At 33.7% G+C, this 18,030-nt stretch overlaps 1 protein-coding gene across 4 annotated transcripts in view; it reads left to right on the top strand.

Moving 5' to 3' along the window:
- Nucleotides 1-18,030, top strand: part of ECT2 (epithelial cell transforming 2) — an 80,812-nt gene that overhangs the window by 55,930 nt on the left and 6,852 nt on the right. For all 4 annotated transcript variants that reach the window (XM_003894820.3, XM_009201353.3, XM_009201351.4 and 1 more), the window contains 4 exons: nucleotides 5,118-5,196; nucleotides 5,363-5,482; nucleotides 8,240-8,378; nucleotides 10,268-10,422. In XM_003894820.3, coding sequence (XP_003894869.1) covers nucleotides 5,118-5,196; nucleotides 5,363-5,482; nucleotides 8,240-8,378; nucleotides 10,268-10,422 — 493 coding nt within the window. The remainder of the gene's footprint in view (nucleotides 1-5,117; nucleotides 5,197-5,362; nucleotides 5,483-8,239; nucleotides 8,379-10,267; nucleotides 10,423-18,030) is intronic.

Raw genomic sequence — 18,030 nt, 5'->3', positions numbered from 1 at the left:
ATTAGGTTTTTGATTACTTAAAATAAAACCCATATGCGTAATATACAAAACAAACAACTGAGATTTTAAAAGGTTAAGGTTTTTTTTGTTTTTTAATCCGTGTAGCTCTGTATTCCTTTTAAAGCCTTTTGATTATCACTCTGGTTACATAAATGACTATTATTTCACAAGTGACCTGTGATCCTGTTTTGATCAAATGTCTTGAGACTTTCAACATCTTCGACAAACTTCCCCAAAATCAAATTCTAGTTTTAGTCTTTTTTACCTAAACTTAACTGAGATTTATGAGGTGGAACCCCTGGAAAGCCTCAAAAGATTTTTCTTGTCTTGAGAGATATTAAATTATTAGGCTTATTTGATAAACTGTGTAAAAGACATTGACAAATGATAAATGATACTAGATCTTCTTTTAGTTGCATTTGTGGGTATTTGTTGATATGTTTCACAAATTATATAAATTATAGAAGTCTGTTATTATAATTTTGGTTATCTTAATGCCATGTTTAATAGAGATAACTGCATTTTGTTGTCAGTTGCAAACTTTCATCAGCTTCTTAGACTATGGCTATTCTAAGTTTTCATCATCTAGTTACGGTTTGGAATTCTTCTCTAAAAGCACTGATAATCATGAAAATGATTCTATCTAACAAGTGCCCTTAAGTCAAGTTTCTGATAACTTTAAGATCAATGAACTTGATAAAAATTTCCAAGACTCTAATTTAAAAAATTGTTGGATTCATGAAACGAGATCAAGCAGAACAAAAATGAATTACATAAGATTGAATAACTGATGAAGAAATGTTTTAATGACTTTGGTTCTTTATGCAAATGTTTTGTTTTCCAGACTTAAGAAAATCTTCTCTCTCAAGCTATCTATAATTTACAACAGTTTGATAAAGTATGCTTTTGTAAATATAGATAGAACTTTTTTTTCTGTTTGATTCCTCCACAGTTTGAAAACTTTTTGAGCATTCTTTTAGCAATATAGTTATTTACCTAAGTCTAATAGAAATCTGCTCTGTTTATACCAGAAAACAATTGAAAACATAGGTTATATTACCAAGGCTTTGACTGAAATGTCATATTTGACAATATGCATAAAATGCCTGCCTTCAAAGGTTCCTAGCCTTACAGTGAGTAAATTAAAAACTGTCACTTCTTGGCAGACCCAGGAACCTTAAGAGTGTAAGTAAAATATAAAATCTGCCTTGGTTTGGTTTCCTAGCCTCAAGAGGTTTTAAAAATCTGAGATTTATATGTGATCAGTATAGAAAAAAAGTTATATTTCTAATAAAAAGCTATAATATACCTTTTACAGTGTCGCTCTGTTGGTTGTTTTTGAATTCTTGTTATCTACCTATAGACTAGATCCTAAATTCTTCCGGGTTTCTCCAATCCAACTGTCTTCCATAAAATTGCTAAAAATGGGAACTGTACTGTTTCTAAAGCCCTGTCAATGGAAACTAGATAAATTTTAAGAAACAAGTCTTGTGCCTGATGTATGGGCCACATAAAATGTTCACCAAAGGCCGGGCGCGGTGGCTCACGCCTGTAATCCCAGCACTTTGGGAGGCCGAGATGGGCGGATCACGAGGTCAGGAGATCGAGACCATCCTGGCTAATACGGTGAAACCCCGTCTCTACTAAAAATACAAAAATTAGCCGGGCGCGGTGGCGGGCGCCTGTAGTCCCAGCCACACAGGAGGCTGAGGCAGGAGAATGGCGTGAACCCGGGAGGCGGAGCTTGCAGTGAGTGGAGATTGCGCCACCGCACTCCAGCCTGGGCGACAGAGCAAGACTCCGTCTCAAAAAAAAAAAAAAAAAAAAAAAATGTTCACCAAAATATCTTATGCTTTAATCAGAGACATTCAAACTGCAAACCAGGACAGGAAGCTGACATTTTTTTAATGCTGTAGACAGCCTTTCCCAAGACAGTGGGGCAAGACTCCATATGATGACACTCCTACCCCTCTTGATGCCTGTCTTTTTGGCTTGACAAAATAATACTGTAATTAAATTTCACAATCAGTAACTGCTATAAGTAACTTGACAAAACCTGCCCTAAGAAATCCTTTTATTCCACTAGTAACTTTAGCAATATCTATAACACAACTTTTTGTTCAAAATGTACTGGTGGTCCCTTCTGTAGAGTTGGCATTCTTTGCTTTAGTTCAACCCAGTTCTAAAATACTACTCAATGACAACAATTAGTCTCATCCAGTACCCACAACAGTCTTTTGATTTGTTTAGTTAGTTGCCATCAGGCTTGTGTTCTGTTTCAAAATGATTGTACAAACTGAATTTATTATATTATTTTTTGTTATGATTTTTAAGCCTTGTTTTTATTGCTTGTCTAATCTTTGTAAAGCCAACTCTCCCAACAGGTTAATGTTAGCTTAACACTTTGAGATGGCTGCTAATACTTATGGAACTAACAAGATGGAGCTCAGTGCTGGACTTCAGGCAAAGCTGCCCTGAGAAAATTTTCCCTTCTGTCCTTTTTGATACTGAAATGTGGCCCAGCTCCCTGACATAGACCCTCTATATCTTCCCCACAATGTGGGATGGAGACAACCAGGACAGGTTTGTCCAGGCCCTGAGGGACGATTAAGCCTAACTTCAAGATGATTGATTAGCTTTGCTTTCAGAGAACGATCTTGATCAAAGGGGGAAATGTGAGCGTTGATTATACAAAATTGGATCATTCTTGTTATACCCAACTAAATCAGAGTTGAGGGCCAGAGGGGAAAAACACTCAGGGCACATGGCAGCTGTTCTAATAGTTAAATTTTCCACAAGCCCAGCGGCTTAAAATGGCCTGCTATAATCCTACAATCGGTTTTACCTAATAGTTGCTGAAGCAACCTGCCATGACTCTGTAACTAGTTTTACTCACTACTATCATTCACCACTCAGCTTGCCAGTTCCCCAAAACTTTACTAGAGTCAGTGAACTTTCTTTAAAAACAATACATAATCACATTTCTCTTTCTGATAAAACTCCCAACCTTCTCTTTATTATTAGAACAGACTTGATTATTTGAAGACCACCTGGTCAGTATGTATGCCCTGAAGTATAATTCTTGCTTCGCTGATAAAAAGTAAAATTAGAAATGTATATTTTATTTTTGACTTTGACATTATTGCTGTCTTCAGTTTTACTAAGCTTTTCTTTTGTAGTGTTTAATTTGCTGTTACTCTTATCCAGTATATTTTTCATCTAAAACATTGTAGCTTCTATCTCTATATGACTGATTTGGGTCATCAGAAATGGCCACCGCTTCCTTTTTCTTTTAAGTCTTATATGCTTTCCTTTTGTACTTTCCTACTTCTGCCAAAGTGTTGCCGCCTTATGTATCATGTACATATGAATTGCAAGAAAATCTTGAAGAACAGTTCATGTGCAGAACAGTTACAGATACAATCAAATCTCACCAAAAATTCACTTGTGTTAAATGCAGAATTTTGTTGTTACGAGGCTAATGAAAAATGATACTTTTATTTGGTCAATAAATAAGATCTTTTAAAAATATTTTTCATGTTTTTGCTTAAAATGTTCAATCCTCCTTGCAGTTTTTTGAATTTATGACGAGAGTATAATAACTTTACTAATTCACTCATCTCTGTTTCAGGTTTTTTTTTTTTTTTCTCATTAGTCTTATTTTCCTGTTTCTTTGCATACCTGGTATCATTTTATTGGATTCTAGACATTATCAGTTTTACTTTTCTGAGAGCTAGATATTTTTGTATTCTTAAAAATGTTTTTTAGTTTCTCCCGGCATGTAGTTAAGTAGCTTGCAAACAGTTTGATATTTTCATGTCTTGCCCTTAAACTTTGTTAGGCAGAATCAGAACAGTATTTAGTCTGGGTTAATTTTCCCCACTATTGAGGAAAGACCTTTCTTAGTACTCTACCCTGAGGTCACATTAATCTTGAAGTTTTCCACTCTGATTGATGTCACTGTTCCATGCCATATGAGCACTGAGCACTGTTACCTCTAATTTTTTAACATGTCTTCCCTAACCTCGGATAGTTTTCTTACACACATGCAGTGATCATGTTGAGAACTGTGTACACAAGGAAGCCTTCCGAAAACAGAGGGAGTTCTCTCTGTGCAGCAGTTTTCCAGTAATTTGCCCTTCAAACTAGGCATCTGATCACACTGGACTCCCACATTTGTTTCTTTCTCTTAGGGATATAGCTAGGCACTATCTGTGCTTTCTTTGCTTTCTCTAGGCTATAAGCCAGGACAGTTGTAGGGCTTGTCTTGTTTCTGTTTCACAGAAATGGATGTTAAGTGTCTTGAGAACCCTTGTTTCTTTATATTTTGACTGATTTTTTTAGTTGTTTCAGGCAGAAAAGTAAGTTCATCCCCTGTTATTCTATCTTGTCTGGAGCAGTAGCCTTAGTTTTTATTTCAGTGAAATGATTAGCCTATGACTTGGGAAGACTTCCATAAAACCTTATTTGAACTTATATTGAGAACTTCAAAATTTTATTAGTCTTAATTTTGTACAGGTTTAATGTGTTTTATAAAGTGCATAGGCTGTATAGTAAAGAATATAGAAAGGAATAATAGTAAAACATACTTTTCTGAAGGAGTCTATGGAAGTTTTTTGTTTTTTGTTTTTCTTGAGATAGAGTTTCACTCTTATTGCCTAGGCTGGAGTGGAATGGTGCGGTCTTGACTCACTGCAACCTCCGCCTCCTGGGTTCAAGTGATTGTCCTGCCTCAGCCACCGAGTAGCTGGGATTACAGGTGCCTGCCACCATACCCAGCTAATTTTTATATTTTTAGTAGAGACAGAGTTTCACCATGTTGTTCAGGCTGGTCTCGAACTCCTGACCTCAGTGATCCACTCCTCTTGGCCTCCCAAAGGGCTGGGATTATGGGCGCAAGCCACCGCACCTGGCTGGAAGCTGTTTGTTTGTTTTCCTCATCCTGGGCTCCATAGGCATGGAAACTTTTTTAATGTAATAGGATACTTTTAAGGAATATTTTAACTGATTCACTTGTCAAAATTAAGACATTCACATCAAACACAACTTGTGACATAAGTTGTGTTTGTTGCAGTTTTCATGTTCTATTTTAAAAGTTTTAAAAATCACTTTTTCAGGCATATTAATGAGGATAAGAGAAAAACAGAAGCTCAAAAGCAAATTTTTGATGTTGTTTATGAAGTAGATGGATGTCCAGTAAGTATTCTTAGCAATAATTACTTTATTTTTTCCTTCTTGTTAATGAGGTTTCTGTGGTTTCAGTATAAATAATATCTTGGCACTACTTTCTTTTAAATTACAACTTCTTAAAAATTACTTGATACCAAGTGATCTCTTTTGTTAATATTTTCAACCTATACAGGCTAATCTTTTATCTTCTCACCGAAGCTTAATACAACGGGTTGAAACAATTTCTCTAGGTGAGCACCCCTGTGACAGAGGAGAACAGGTGACTCTTTTCCTCTTCAATGATTGCCTAGAGGTAAAGATGTACTTCATATAGTATAATAACACTGCCGATTTTTGTAACTTCCCTGAATATTTAAAACCAAGCTTTAATTGAAGTATAATGTAGAATTTTAAAGTAAACTCAAATAATCATTTTTTTAAAAATTGAGGACAATTGATGATTTAAAACTGTTAATAGAATGCCTTTAGAAGAAGGTCTAATATTAAGAAGTATAAACTTTCATTACTTCAAATCTAAGTTAAAATGAAAATTTATTTCCATGCAAATAAATGCTTAGGTCAAGAAATCTGATAACTTCTTGTTTCTATGTTTACTTATTCAAGATTTATAAAATAATTCTGAGTTTTTTGAAATTTAACTAATTTTTTTTTCAATAATGATGCGATTGTATTTTGTTGAAGAGGGAGATAAATTGATAATTTACTATTATGAATTCTTTATGATTCCTCGATTCTTCTTAAATCAGCAGGTTTTAGAGTGAATGAGGGGTCAGATGGGGTATAATGAATCTAATTCTAAAATTCTTACTTATTCAAGTTAGATTTTCTTTTTGTATTACCCCTGCAAGCAAATTGAATTACGTGTGTGTGTTTTAACGTGTTCATCCCTCTAATACGTATTTTTAAACAACAGTAGTGACGGATAAAAAGAAGTGTGGTTTCCCTTCATCTCAGAAGAGAAAAATGTTCATTTTGATTAAACAGACATTAATAAGAAGACTCTTGACTTTTCTATCGCTGGAAACTTTCTGTTACCTTCATCAAAATGATTAAAGAGTTTCCTTTTTCTTTTCTCTCCTCTCCTTTCTTTTCTTTCTTTCTTTTTTTTTTTTTTCCTCTCTTTTTCTTTTTTAGACAGGATCTTACTGTCATTGCCCAGCTTGGAGTGCAGTGGCAAGATCACAGCTCACTGCAGCCTTGACTTCCTGGGCTCTGGTGATTTTCTTATCCCAACATCCCAAGTAGCTGGGACTATAGACACCACCACCACACCAGTCTAATTATTTTTAGTAGAGACTGGTTTTGCCATGTTGCCTAGGCTGGTCTCGAAATCCCGGACTCAAACAATTAACCCACCTCAGCCTCCCAAAGTGTTGAGATTACCGTTGGGATTACAGGCATGAGTTATTGCACCTGCCTCCCTTTTCTTTAAAGTCTTACATGCTTTCCTTTTGTCCTTTTCTACTTCTATCAAAGTGTTGCCTTTTTATATATCACATACATTATTATTTATACTATAAAATACAAGGGAATCTTAAAGAACAGTTCATGTGCAGAACAGTTACAGGTACAATAAAATCTCACCAAAAATTCACTTATGTTAAATGCAGAGTTTTGTCGTTATGAGACTAAATGAAAAATACTTTTTTTTGGTCAATTATGTTATAAAAAGCACAAAAGTAAAGACAGTCAAACTACTATACACAATTGACTGTCTCCTGAAGTGAGAAAGTCAAAAAAATCATGAGGCAGATAATTCTCAACTACCTGTTTCCCTCATAAAAAGGAGTTTAGCCTGCCCTGATTGAGAACAGATGCTCGGCGGAGTCAATTTTCAATTATATTTTATCTGGATTTGCATCATCATGGGGTTTTACTGTATATAGTTTCTCTATACATTGTTTGCTTCTATTAAAGCTTTTATAGGTTTTTCGTATTGGAGTTCCTAAGTCAGCTTGCTCTATTCATCTAATAGTTAGGTTATCTTTATTTCTTTGCTGCTCCATTCTGGTTTTCATCCCTTATTCCTGAGAGCTATGACTTACTTTAAATTTTTGATCTTATATCCCCTCCAAATTCCTTGAAGTCTTCTGTAATTGGTTCATTAACTTGCCATTCACTTTACTTTCTGGTATTGGTCATCTTCTGTAGCTCCCAAGTCCCTGGCTTCTCATTTTCCCTACCTTCTTGAATCTGTTGATATTTTTGTTCTATCTCTTGTAGCCTCCCTGTCTTAGAATCACTTCAACAAAAACTGCTTTATTTATAACATTAAATTTGGACTTCAGAGTTCATAATAAATAAAAATAAAATAAAAACATAATCTTAAATAAACTGTTGTTCTTTAGCTTGTTTGTTTAGGAAAAATAAAACTCTTAGTGAATTGGGAATGGAAATGATGGTACATTCTTAACCTGATAAAAACCTGTAACCATCATCATATTTAATAAGTGTTAGAAACATTCAAAATGGATAAAATCTATTTTTTCTTAATGACAGATTATGTTATACTGCAACTAATTTTGGATTTAAGGATATATTTAACTTTTAAATGTTTTTTCTGTATTTTAAGGGTTTGTTTTTGTTTTTTTTTTTTTAACTCTGATGTACTGGCATTTGTCATCAAAAGAACACTTACTGTTTTTACTTTTAAAAAATTAAACTTAAAATCACTTAATTGTTTTGCTTAGCCAACTATTCCTCTTCTCCTGAATTCTAGGACTTTTATTTAAGATTCTGTCATTCCTTGATTCCATCTCTTCTCATCATGCTTCTAGTTTTTTCATACCTCTGGGACCTTTTGCAAAATATCCCTTGGCCTGTTTTCCTGACGTTTGAACTCGTCTTATATAAACATGAGCATTTCTGCTATACAATTACATGTCTGACTTTTGTTACATAGTAACTCTGCTTATAACAACTTTGTAATGAATAATCACTAAATGAGTTATAATGGATTTATGTGATTAGTGCTATGTTATTTCTTAAGTATTTGGTCCTTACTTTTCTTCATTTTATTGACTGATACTTTTTTATTTTCTATAATCAGATAGCAAGAAAACGGCACAAGGTTATTGGCACTTTTAGGAGTCCTCATGGCCAAACCCGACCCCCAGCTTCTCTTAAGCATATTCACCTAATGCCCCTTTCTCAGATTAAGAAGGTATTGGACATAAGAGAGACAGAAGGTATGCTGGTCGGATACATTCTTGGTTATATAAAAATAGTTTATATTCATTGTAGGTTTGATTTACTCCATTTTGGCTTTTTTTAATTGGTAAATTATCTTTCAATATAGTTGATCAGACTGCTAAAGTAATTGTTCTTGCACCTCTATCCCAACTCCATCTCTAGGAACAGAACTGACTTTTTATTTTCTCAAATGAAAGTACTATCTCAACCTATAGGATACCCTCATCTGTTAAAGGTCAAAGAGCTTTTAAATGGCTATGTATTAAAATAACACCCTAGCCTAGCCTATTCCCACACCAAAATTTATTTTTTTGTTTCCTTCAGAATACAGAATAACCAATCTATTACCTGTACCCCGTATCTTAACACTTTCACTGTTGCCAACAGCTGCATTTTTAGGGCTAGGTTTAAGGTATGGATCAGGAATAGATGTGAGTGCAATAAATAAACCCAGAGTAACTGGTAGACTTGATAGGGAGTCATATGTGTATTAAGGAATGTTTTACTCTAAACTTTGGTAGTGTTACAGAGCAGGTTCTGTGAAGGCCTGAAATTGCTGAAAATTTATAACTACCTACAACAGTGTCATCTATTTAACTGACACCCAGTGGTGTATGTGCATGGCCATATTTTGGATGTTAGGCATATGTTTTTACAATGTTTAGCTCTTTCCATTACTGATTCCTCTAATAATGAAAGGTTTCAGTTCATGAGAAATTATTCTTTTTTTTTTTTTCCTTTATAAGAAATAATTCTTTGTTTTTTTGTGGGGTTTTGTTTGTTTGTTTGTTTTTTGAGATGAAGTCTTACTTTGTCACCCAAGCTGGAGTGCAGTGGCGTGAACTTGGTTCACTGCAGCCCCCGCCAGGATTCTCCTGCCTCAGCCTCCTGAGTAGCTGGGATTACAGGCGTGTGTCATTATGCCTGGCTAATTTTTTTGTAATTTTAGTAGAGACAGGGTTTCACCATGTTGGCCAGGCTGATCTCAAACTCCTGATCTCAAGTGATCCGCCCACTTCGGCCTTGCAAAGTGCTGGGATTACAGGCATGAACCACTGCGCCCAGCCAAGAAATGATTCTTAAAGAAAACTTAGCAACTTACTGCTCTTTTCACTTAGTTGACAAATTCTGGATTTATTAAAGATTACATAGTATAGTTGTCCCTTGGTATCCATGGGGGATGGTTACTGGACCTACGTTGGTTACCAAAATCTGGGATGCTCAAGTCCTGGATGTAAAATTGCATAGTGTTTACATGTAACCTATACACATCTTCCCATGTACTATAAGTCATTTCTAGGTTACTTATAGTACCTACACAATGTAAATGCTGAGTAAACAGTTGTTATACTATATTCTTTAGGGAATGATGACAAGAATAAAAAGTCTGTACATGTGTAATACAGATACAATCTATTTTGTAGTATTTTTTCTACTATTTTCGGTCAGCAGTTGATTGAATCCACAGATGCAGACCCACAGATACGGAAGGCTGACTCTATCTTTGTTTTAAAAATCTTCATTTTTGGATTTTAATTATGGCAGACTTTGTTTAAAATAGGTTGTATTTTAGCATCTTGGTCATGCACCTTTTATAACACTTTTAATATTTTTATAGAAAATATTAAATGATGTGGAAAATACTGTTTAATTAATGTCATTAACTTATCATCATTAGTTCCTTACGTGGTATACTATATTGTCTTTTTAGTACTTCAACTTATTATGGTGATGTTGTCTTATTAAAAATAGAGAGGACGAGGAAAGTGGAGAAGAGAGAGTTCATTTCATTGGAATTTCATTGCTCTGAGGGAACTAAACTTGCATACATCTGTCATTTTCCAAGGAGTGACACTTAATGTTTATGGTTATTCTGGAACCCTAGATTGCCATAATGCTTTTGCCTTGCTTGTGAGGCCACCAACAGAGCAGGCAAATGTGCTACTCAGTTTCCAGATGACATCAGATGAACTTCCAAAAGAAAACTGGCTAAAGATGCTGTGTCGACATGTAGCCAACACCATTTGTAAAGCAGATGCTGTAAGTTCTTAAAACAGTATTATAATGAAAGTTTCAATTTTATGACAGTGCACTCAGACTAAACATGTACATTTTTAATGACTTATTTATTATGAATGGAGAGTTTTAGTTTTGTGTATATTAAAAAAACTGATTTAATAAGTTGTTTTAGGAAATATTTTATATAGTGTAGGTACAGAAAACATCGTTTGAGTTTTTGGCTTACATAAGGTAGGCCTTCATAGTCTCATGGTTCCCGTGGCTCTGATTCAGTGAAGATTTTGGGACTTCTTGTAATGTACCCTGTGATTTTTTCATTGGTACTCTTAGACATGGCTAAAAATTAAAGAGCATTTTGATTTTTGTTTGTTTGTTTTTTTGGAGACGAGAGTCTCACTCTGTTGCCTAGGCTGGAGTGTGTAGTGGCATGATCTCAGCTCACTGCACCCTCTGCCTCCTGGATTCAAGTGATTCTCTTGCCTTAGCCTTCTGAGTAGCTGGGACTACAGGTGCACGCCTCCACGCCCTGCTAATTTTTTGTATATTAGTAGAGATGGGGTTTCACTGTGTTGCCCAGGCTGGTCTTGAACTCCTGAGCTCAGGCAGTCTGCCCACCTTGGCCTCCCAAAGTGCTGGGATTACAGGCGTGAGCCACTGCGTCTGGCCAAAAAAAAAAAAAAAATCTTACTGAAAGCAATAGATAGCTAATAGCATGTTCCCAATCTATTTTTCTCACGTGAACCTCTTAAAATCAAATGCTATCATAAATATATAATTATCATTATACCATACAGATTGAAAATAGATGAGAGAATCAAAATATTGAAGTTAAATGACTTGCCTGAAATCAGGTATCCCTGGATGAAATCTAGGTCCCTAAAAGATAATTTGGCTGCTGCTTCTCTATATATGAGAGAGACATGTGATAGACAGATATAGACCTCTTGCTCTTTGCACAAATGACATAGATTGAAGAGAATGTGCTGATATAATAGATGACCCTTTTCAGTACAATAGTACTGTAACTGAGATTGCATTGGGTGTTTCTGTGGGAATGAAACATGTAATCACAGTTAAGTGTGAAACCTTGGAAGACATTTAGGTATAATGTGGTTTATAAAGTATTCATTGATGAAAACCTCCTTCCAAAGTGTTTAGAACAATTATCAGACTTTTGTTTGTGTATGTGTGTTTTTTTAGATTTCTATGGACCAAGAATATGTTCTTATAAATAAAAAATTGTTGCACAAAAGATTCAGAGGGGGAAATACAATGCTAGCACATACAATAGAATGCTAGCTAGAAGAATGATGGAGACCACTTTTGTTATAAATCTTTCAAAACTGCTCATTATAAGATTTATTTTGTAGGTATCCATCCATTTTTTCTAGGTATCCGTATATAAAATGGTTTTCTTTACCTGTAGTAATTCCTTATTGCAGAAATTACTCCTGCTCTTATCAGAATGTCAGACTAGATAGCTTATAGAGTCATTTCCAAACTTATAACCCTAATACTGAAATGTAACGTTAACAGAAATTTTTTCTTATATCTATTGAATTACTAGCCACATGATAGCTAATAATACTAGAACTGAAATATAAATAACATGGAAGAAATTCATAAGTAAAATTAGCCACAAGATGGCAGCAGACGTTTAACTATGTTCTGACTTATGCTTACACCACAAAATTCTTTCAGTCTATTGAAATTTTGTTCTTAAGAAATACATGTGTAAATTCAGATACTCGGTGACTTCAGTTGAGCCCTTTCCTGCATTTAAAATTCTACATATAGTAAATTTTTATAAAGCCTGAGAATTTTCCATGTGAAGATATGTGTGTGTGTGTATACATATATATGTGTGTATACATATTTTTTTGTTTATATTATATATAATATATATTTATAATTTTATATATATTTAAATATATACATATTTATATATATAACAATTTTTTATTTATAAGAACATATTCTTGGTCCATAGAAATCTAAAAAAACACACACACACACAAAAATTCTGATAATTGTTCTAAACACTTTGGAAGGAGGTTTTCATCAATGAATACTTAGTTTATAAACCACGTTATACCTATACGTGTACATATATATACGTATACACAAAAGATGTAAATACATACACACACACACACACACACACATACAAGATGTAAAAAGATAAAAAAGTCTCTGATTCTTTGAATTAGTAGTTTTTGTTTTTGGTACCCTGTATATATATATTTTTGGTACCCTAAGTAGCTTGAGCTTTCTTAATTAAAAGAGTAAAATAAGCACAATTATTTTATTCTATACTATTTCATTTGTCATATTCACTCATTAATGATGTAAGAGTTAAATTTATCAGACTGAAAGAAAACTTAGTTGATACCATTAAGTTTGAATCTAAGGCCAAGAGCATGACTGACTGATTCTTGGTCAAACCATCTTAATAGTTTTTCTCCCCATGGACGTCATGTCCCATATTTTGTCATTTCAGAATTTAAAGATTAAAGTTTAAATCTATTGAAGATCTTATGTCTCAGAATCCTTATATATGTATTTTTGGTCTCTTGCCAGTATGTAACCTTTAATTGCATGGTCCGTACTCTAACATTCATATATTGCCTAAGATAAGCTGGTAGCTTTGTGGAGGCCATTACAATTTCTAACCTCTAATATCAGAAGTATACTTTTATTAATAAATAAATTTAAGCAATGATACCCTTTCCCGAAGTTTGATTAGTTTAAAAGTAACTTGATAATTAAAGGCCATGTGCTACAATTTAGTACTTTTGCTGCTAACTTTATATTTATTTGAAATTTGCAAAACTTATCCTACATCTTGGTCAAATAAATCACCATTGGCTACTTAAGAGTTGCAATCTTCATTCTGAGTTTTTAAACTTGTAAGTAGAATTTCTAACTGCATGAGAAATAGATCAACGAGTGGACATATATTAAAAGTTTGTGCTTGTATGCCAATAATATTTATAATGAAGTTAATATGATTTGTATTTAAAGCTATAATTATTCTTCCATTTATTAGACATACCTAGTAAGTTGTTAGTATAAGTGTCTGTTATTGCTACCACTTTAATTTGGCCAAATCAGAAGCTCTAAGCTATAGGCATGATTACAGAGTTTGAGGAAAACACTGAGGCACAGGCTAAAGGAAGGGGACATGTGATAGTAGGTAGGATCTGGGGGTTTGAAGACGAGGGTAAGAGGAGAGCTTAGGCAAAGGAGAGAAGTATCTGATAACTCACAAGTAGACAGGTTAATTGGCTTAAGGTGTCAAATGCTAGAAAATTTCCTGTGAATTAACACCCGAGAATAGGATTTCAAAATCTGTAGCTGAGGCTCACTTTCTCCTGAAATTAATATTATATATCTCAGTGGGAGAGACTGACTACTACTTTTTAATATTGAACTCAGCAAGTCTGTCTTCAGGTACATGTGAATTTGGAGTTGATTGAAAAACTCCTGCCCTTCCAAAGCTTCTTTAATGCTTGACATACTTTGAATAAGTCATAAAATGATTTTGGAATTATAGTAAGTATTTATTAAAAATGTGTGTTCTCAAGTCCAGCAGAGCTTAAAAGTAAATAAAAATAAAAATGAGTTTTGGCTAATCTATCAATTTCACTTTTATTTTATTTAATTTTTCGTCCTTGTCCTAGTACGTATTATATTTTAGAATTAGAAATAGACTAAAAAGCACAAAGTTTTTTCTCTTCGTTTTTTTTGTTTTTAAAGACAGAATGATAATTATTGAGAAAGAATGAATAACAAATAAACCTAGGACTACTGAAGATAGGTTTCCCCGACTTTGTACTTTTGCCTGTGATTTACCCTATCTACCTTCCTCTGTGTGGAAAGCACTAAAGGAAGTACTTCGTATTTATATCTTAGCAAAAATAATATATTATATTCTAAGCCACTAGTGAACTAGCAATGTGTTCACCCTTTCAGTCATTCTGAACCCAGAATCTTCTAGAAAGGTAAAAAATCTTGTATCAATCTTCCCCTCCCCTAAGTCAGAAGCAGTTTGTTAGTTCATTGAGAGAAAATATGAAGCCACTGGTTTCATTTTTAGTTCATCAGTGGTTATTAATACTTAGTCATAGTTAAGATAACAATGGAAAAAAATGAGAAGCTCCTTTATTAGCATTTGCTAAGGATTTAAATTTCAGGGAACTTCATTATAAAGAGCATTTCAGCAAAATTAAACGCACTTGGAGTTTAGTTGCATGACATATGAAAATGGATACATTTTGCATCTAAGTATTCAAAGAGTAAGTTACCAATGTTTAGTTTAATAGTCATGCTATGATTTTTACCATCTGTTAAATTGAAAGATAATATTTGCATATAAGAAAAAAAGTCAAATATACAATAGTATACTGCAGTAAAATATGTCTCATACCCCTGTCTGGCTAATCTGTCTTTCCAGGGGTATGACTTTTGATACTTTCCAGAAATATAAGCAGAGACATATGTACATTCTTCAAAAATGTATTTCTTTCTTTTTTTTTTTTTTTTTTTTTTTAAAGATAGAGTCTCTGTTACCAAAGCTGGAGTGCAGTGGTGCAATCTTGGCTCACCGCAACCTCTGCCTCCGGGTTCAAGTGATTCTCATGGCTCAGCCTCTTGAGTAGCTGGGATTGCAGATGTGCACGACCGTGCCTGGCTAATTTTTGTATTTTTAGTGGAGACAGCATTTCACCATGTTGGCCAGCCAGGCTGGTCTTGAATTCCTGGCTTCAAGTGATCTGCCCACCTGGGGGCCTATCAAAGTGCTGGGATTACAGGTGTGTGAGCCACCATACCTGACCAAAAATGTATTTATTAGATTGATTCCTAAGTAATTTTCTCTTTAGAATGCAGTCATAAATGGATATTTTACTGTTTCTAAGCTGTTTTGTGAATAGGTGACTCTTTGGTATGTGTGTTATTTTGTAACCAGTCAGTTAATAAATTATCACTGTTTTAAATTATTTTCCAGCTAATTTTACTAGATCTTTTAGCTTTCAGTTAAAAAAGTCATAAGTTTACCAATTGAAAGAAGCATTGATAAGTTACTTTATAGTTTAAAAATAAGACATTAACAGAAGACTATGCTTATTTTGATTTTTAATTGATTTTATTCATAATGACATAATTGTACATATATTGGGGTACAGTGTTATGTTTTGTTGCATGTGTACATCGTATAATGACCGAATCAGGGTAATTACCATATCACTTATTTCTTTAAGGAAAATATATTTAAATGTCAAAATATTCTTTTTCTGAATTTACCTCTGTATCTTATGGACATAAAAAATTCTATCAAATAGTAGGTTTTCAGTATATATCTGTTGATTGAATGAGATAAAAATTGAAATAAAAATGGAATGCGGTCAAAGCAGAATTAAATTCATAAAAGTAAGGATACAATTGAGCTTACCCATATATACAGTAGTATAGGAAATGTCATCCCTCTACCATGAGATATAGGAAATCCTAGTAGTGTAAAACCTTTCAGATATGTGTGGCAGAGCTTAAGTCACATTCCTCAGTGCTTTGTTTCTTACAGATTGACGTAAGGTATCAAATATGCAGTTGTTTTACAAACGATTACCTAGATAATTGTCAAGAACCAACTGAAAACTATTAGAATTTGTAACAGAGCTTAGTAAAGCAGCCAAATAAAATATAAATACATATGTATCAAGAGTTTTCCTTTATGCTGGCAGTAACCAGTTAGAAAGTGTAGGAAATGAAGGCCTCTTTTCCAATAAAATTTGATATAAAATATCTGTAAAACATGAAAAAATATATACGCAACTAATTGCTTTAAACTTAAAGCAATACGGATACAGATAGCATTATATCAATTGTTTTCACAAACCAAATTGTAAAAAAAAAAACTGAAGGAGACCATTGAGAGCTAGTGAGGCAAGATGGATTCTTTCCTGTTCTGACAGTGAGAGTATAGGTTGAAGAAGTGTACCCTTTTTCCATCAGGAACTTTTCATATTCTGCTTTTCTACCTCTAGTGTTCTGGTTTAGAAAATTACCAACATGTGGTTTAATATTTTCATATACAAAGACATATAGTTTCATGTATTTCTTTTTTTATTGTGGTGGAATATACATAACATAAAATTTACCAGTTTTAACCATTTTTAAGTGTATAGTTTATTGGCATTAAGTATATTCATACTGTTGTGCAATATCACCACCATCTGTTTTACGAGCTTTTTCATCTTCCTAAACTGGAACTGTGGACCCATTACACAGTAATTCCCCATTACTGCACTCTAAATGCTCAAAAATAGTGGAATGATTAAATTAATTGTGGTATAATCAGAAGAGATTTGTCAGGTCTTCATTAAGAGTAAATCCTTTGAGACAAAAAAATTACAGCTAATTGAAAAATGTAAGGTACAAAACTGAATAATATTCCAGTTTTGTTATGAAGAAACATTTTATACATGTAGAAAAATATCTCTAAGAAATATACCAAAGTGTAGATGGTAATTGATTAAGAGAGTTATGGGTAATTCATGTTTTCTAAATTTTTCTTAACTCAAAAAGTAACATTAAATTGAAAAGATATTGACATTTACAAGTACTATTACCTGATTTGTACAGGATAAGCATAGCAAATCGATCAAGTGGAAAGAGAGGTTCTGTAGCAGGCAGAGAGCATGTGGTTGTTCAAATGACAACATTAGAGAAGCTTTAGAATAACAAAAACTGTCTATGTATCAGTGGTGGAGAGCTGAATCAAGCATTATAATTGTAGAGTATAATATTTAACACTTGGTAAAGAGGCTTAACATTTCATTCAAAGTACTTCTATGCATTATTTTGTTTTAGCCTTATGATTACTATGGGTTAGGTATTCTAGATATGTTCTACATTTTGCAAATGGAAAAAATTTTCAGAAAAAACAACTTTCACAAGGTTGTTTTTTCTCTGTCACCACAGAATGATACTGCTGGAAAATAGTCTTTATAGTGACAGGGTAACAAGGCAATTTGCCTATTCATAGTCTAGATTTATAAATTTAAAGTGCAAATTGGTTATAGTACTATGCAAAATCATTTTGTCTAACTTGCTTTCTTCTGAAAATTCAGCCATAATTTGAGCAAGTAATATTTTTAATTACTTAGAGATTAATTGTCCTGTTTAAGTGGTTCAGTGGTTCTTGGCCTATATGAGGTCTTTTTAAAAATTTATTTTTAATTGACACATAATAATTGTACATATTTATAGGGTATAATGTGATGTTTCGATACATGTATACATTGTGTGTTGATCAAATCAGGGTATTTAGCGTATCCATCACCTAATATACTCATTTCTTTATGGTGTGAACCTTCAAAATCCGCTGTTGGTTATTTTGAAATATACAATACAATACTGTATTGTTAACTATAGTCACCATTGTGCAATAGAACACCAGAACTTACTTCTCCTTTCTAACTGTAACTTTGTGCCTATTGACCAACCTCACTCCAGCTCCCACCCCATCCCGTCCTCCCCAGCGTATCAGCAGTGGCTGACCTCATAGAAGTACAGAGTAGACTGGTGGTTATATGGCGTCTTTGATTCCTTTAGGAATGTGATACAAGC

This window comes from Papio anubis, chromosome 2 (genome assembly GCF_008728515.1).
Source record: "Papio anubis isolate 15944 chromosome 2, Panubis1.0, whole genome shotgun sequence".
Classification (NCBI taxonomy): domain Eukaryota; kingdom Metazoa; phylum Chordata; class Mammalia; order Primates; family Cercopithecidae; genus Papio; species Papio anubis.
Note: the sequence above shows the minus strand (reverse complement) of the source record. Positions and strands in the feature narration are given on the sequence as shown.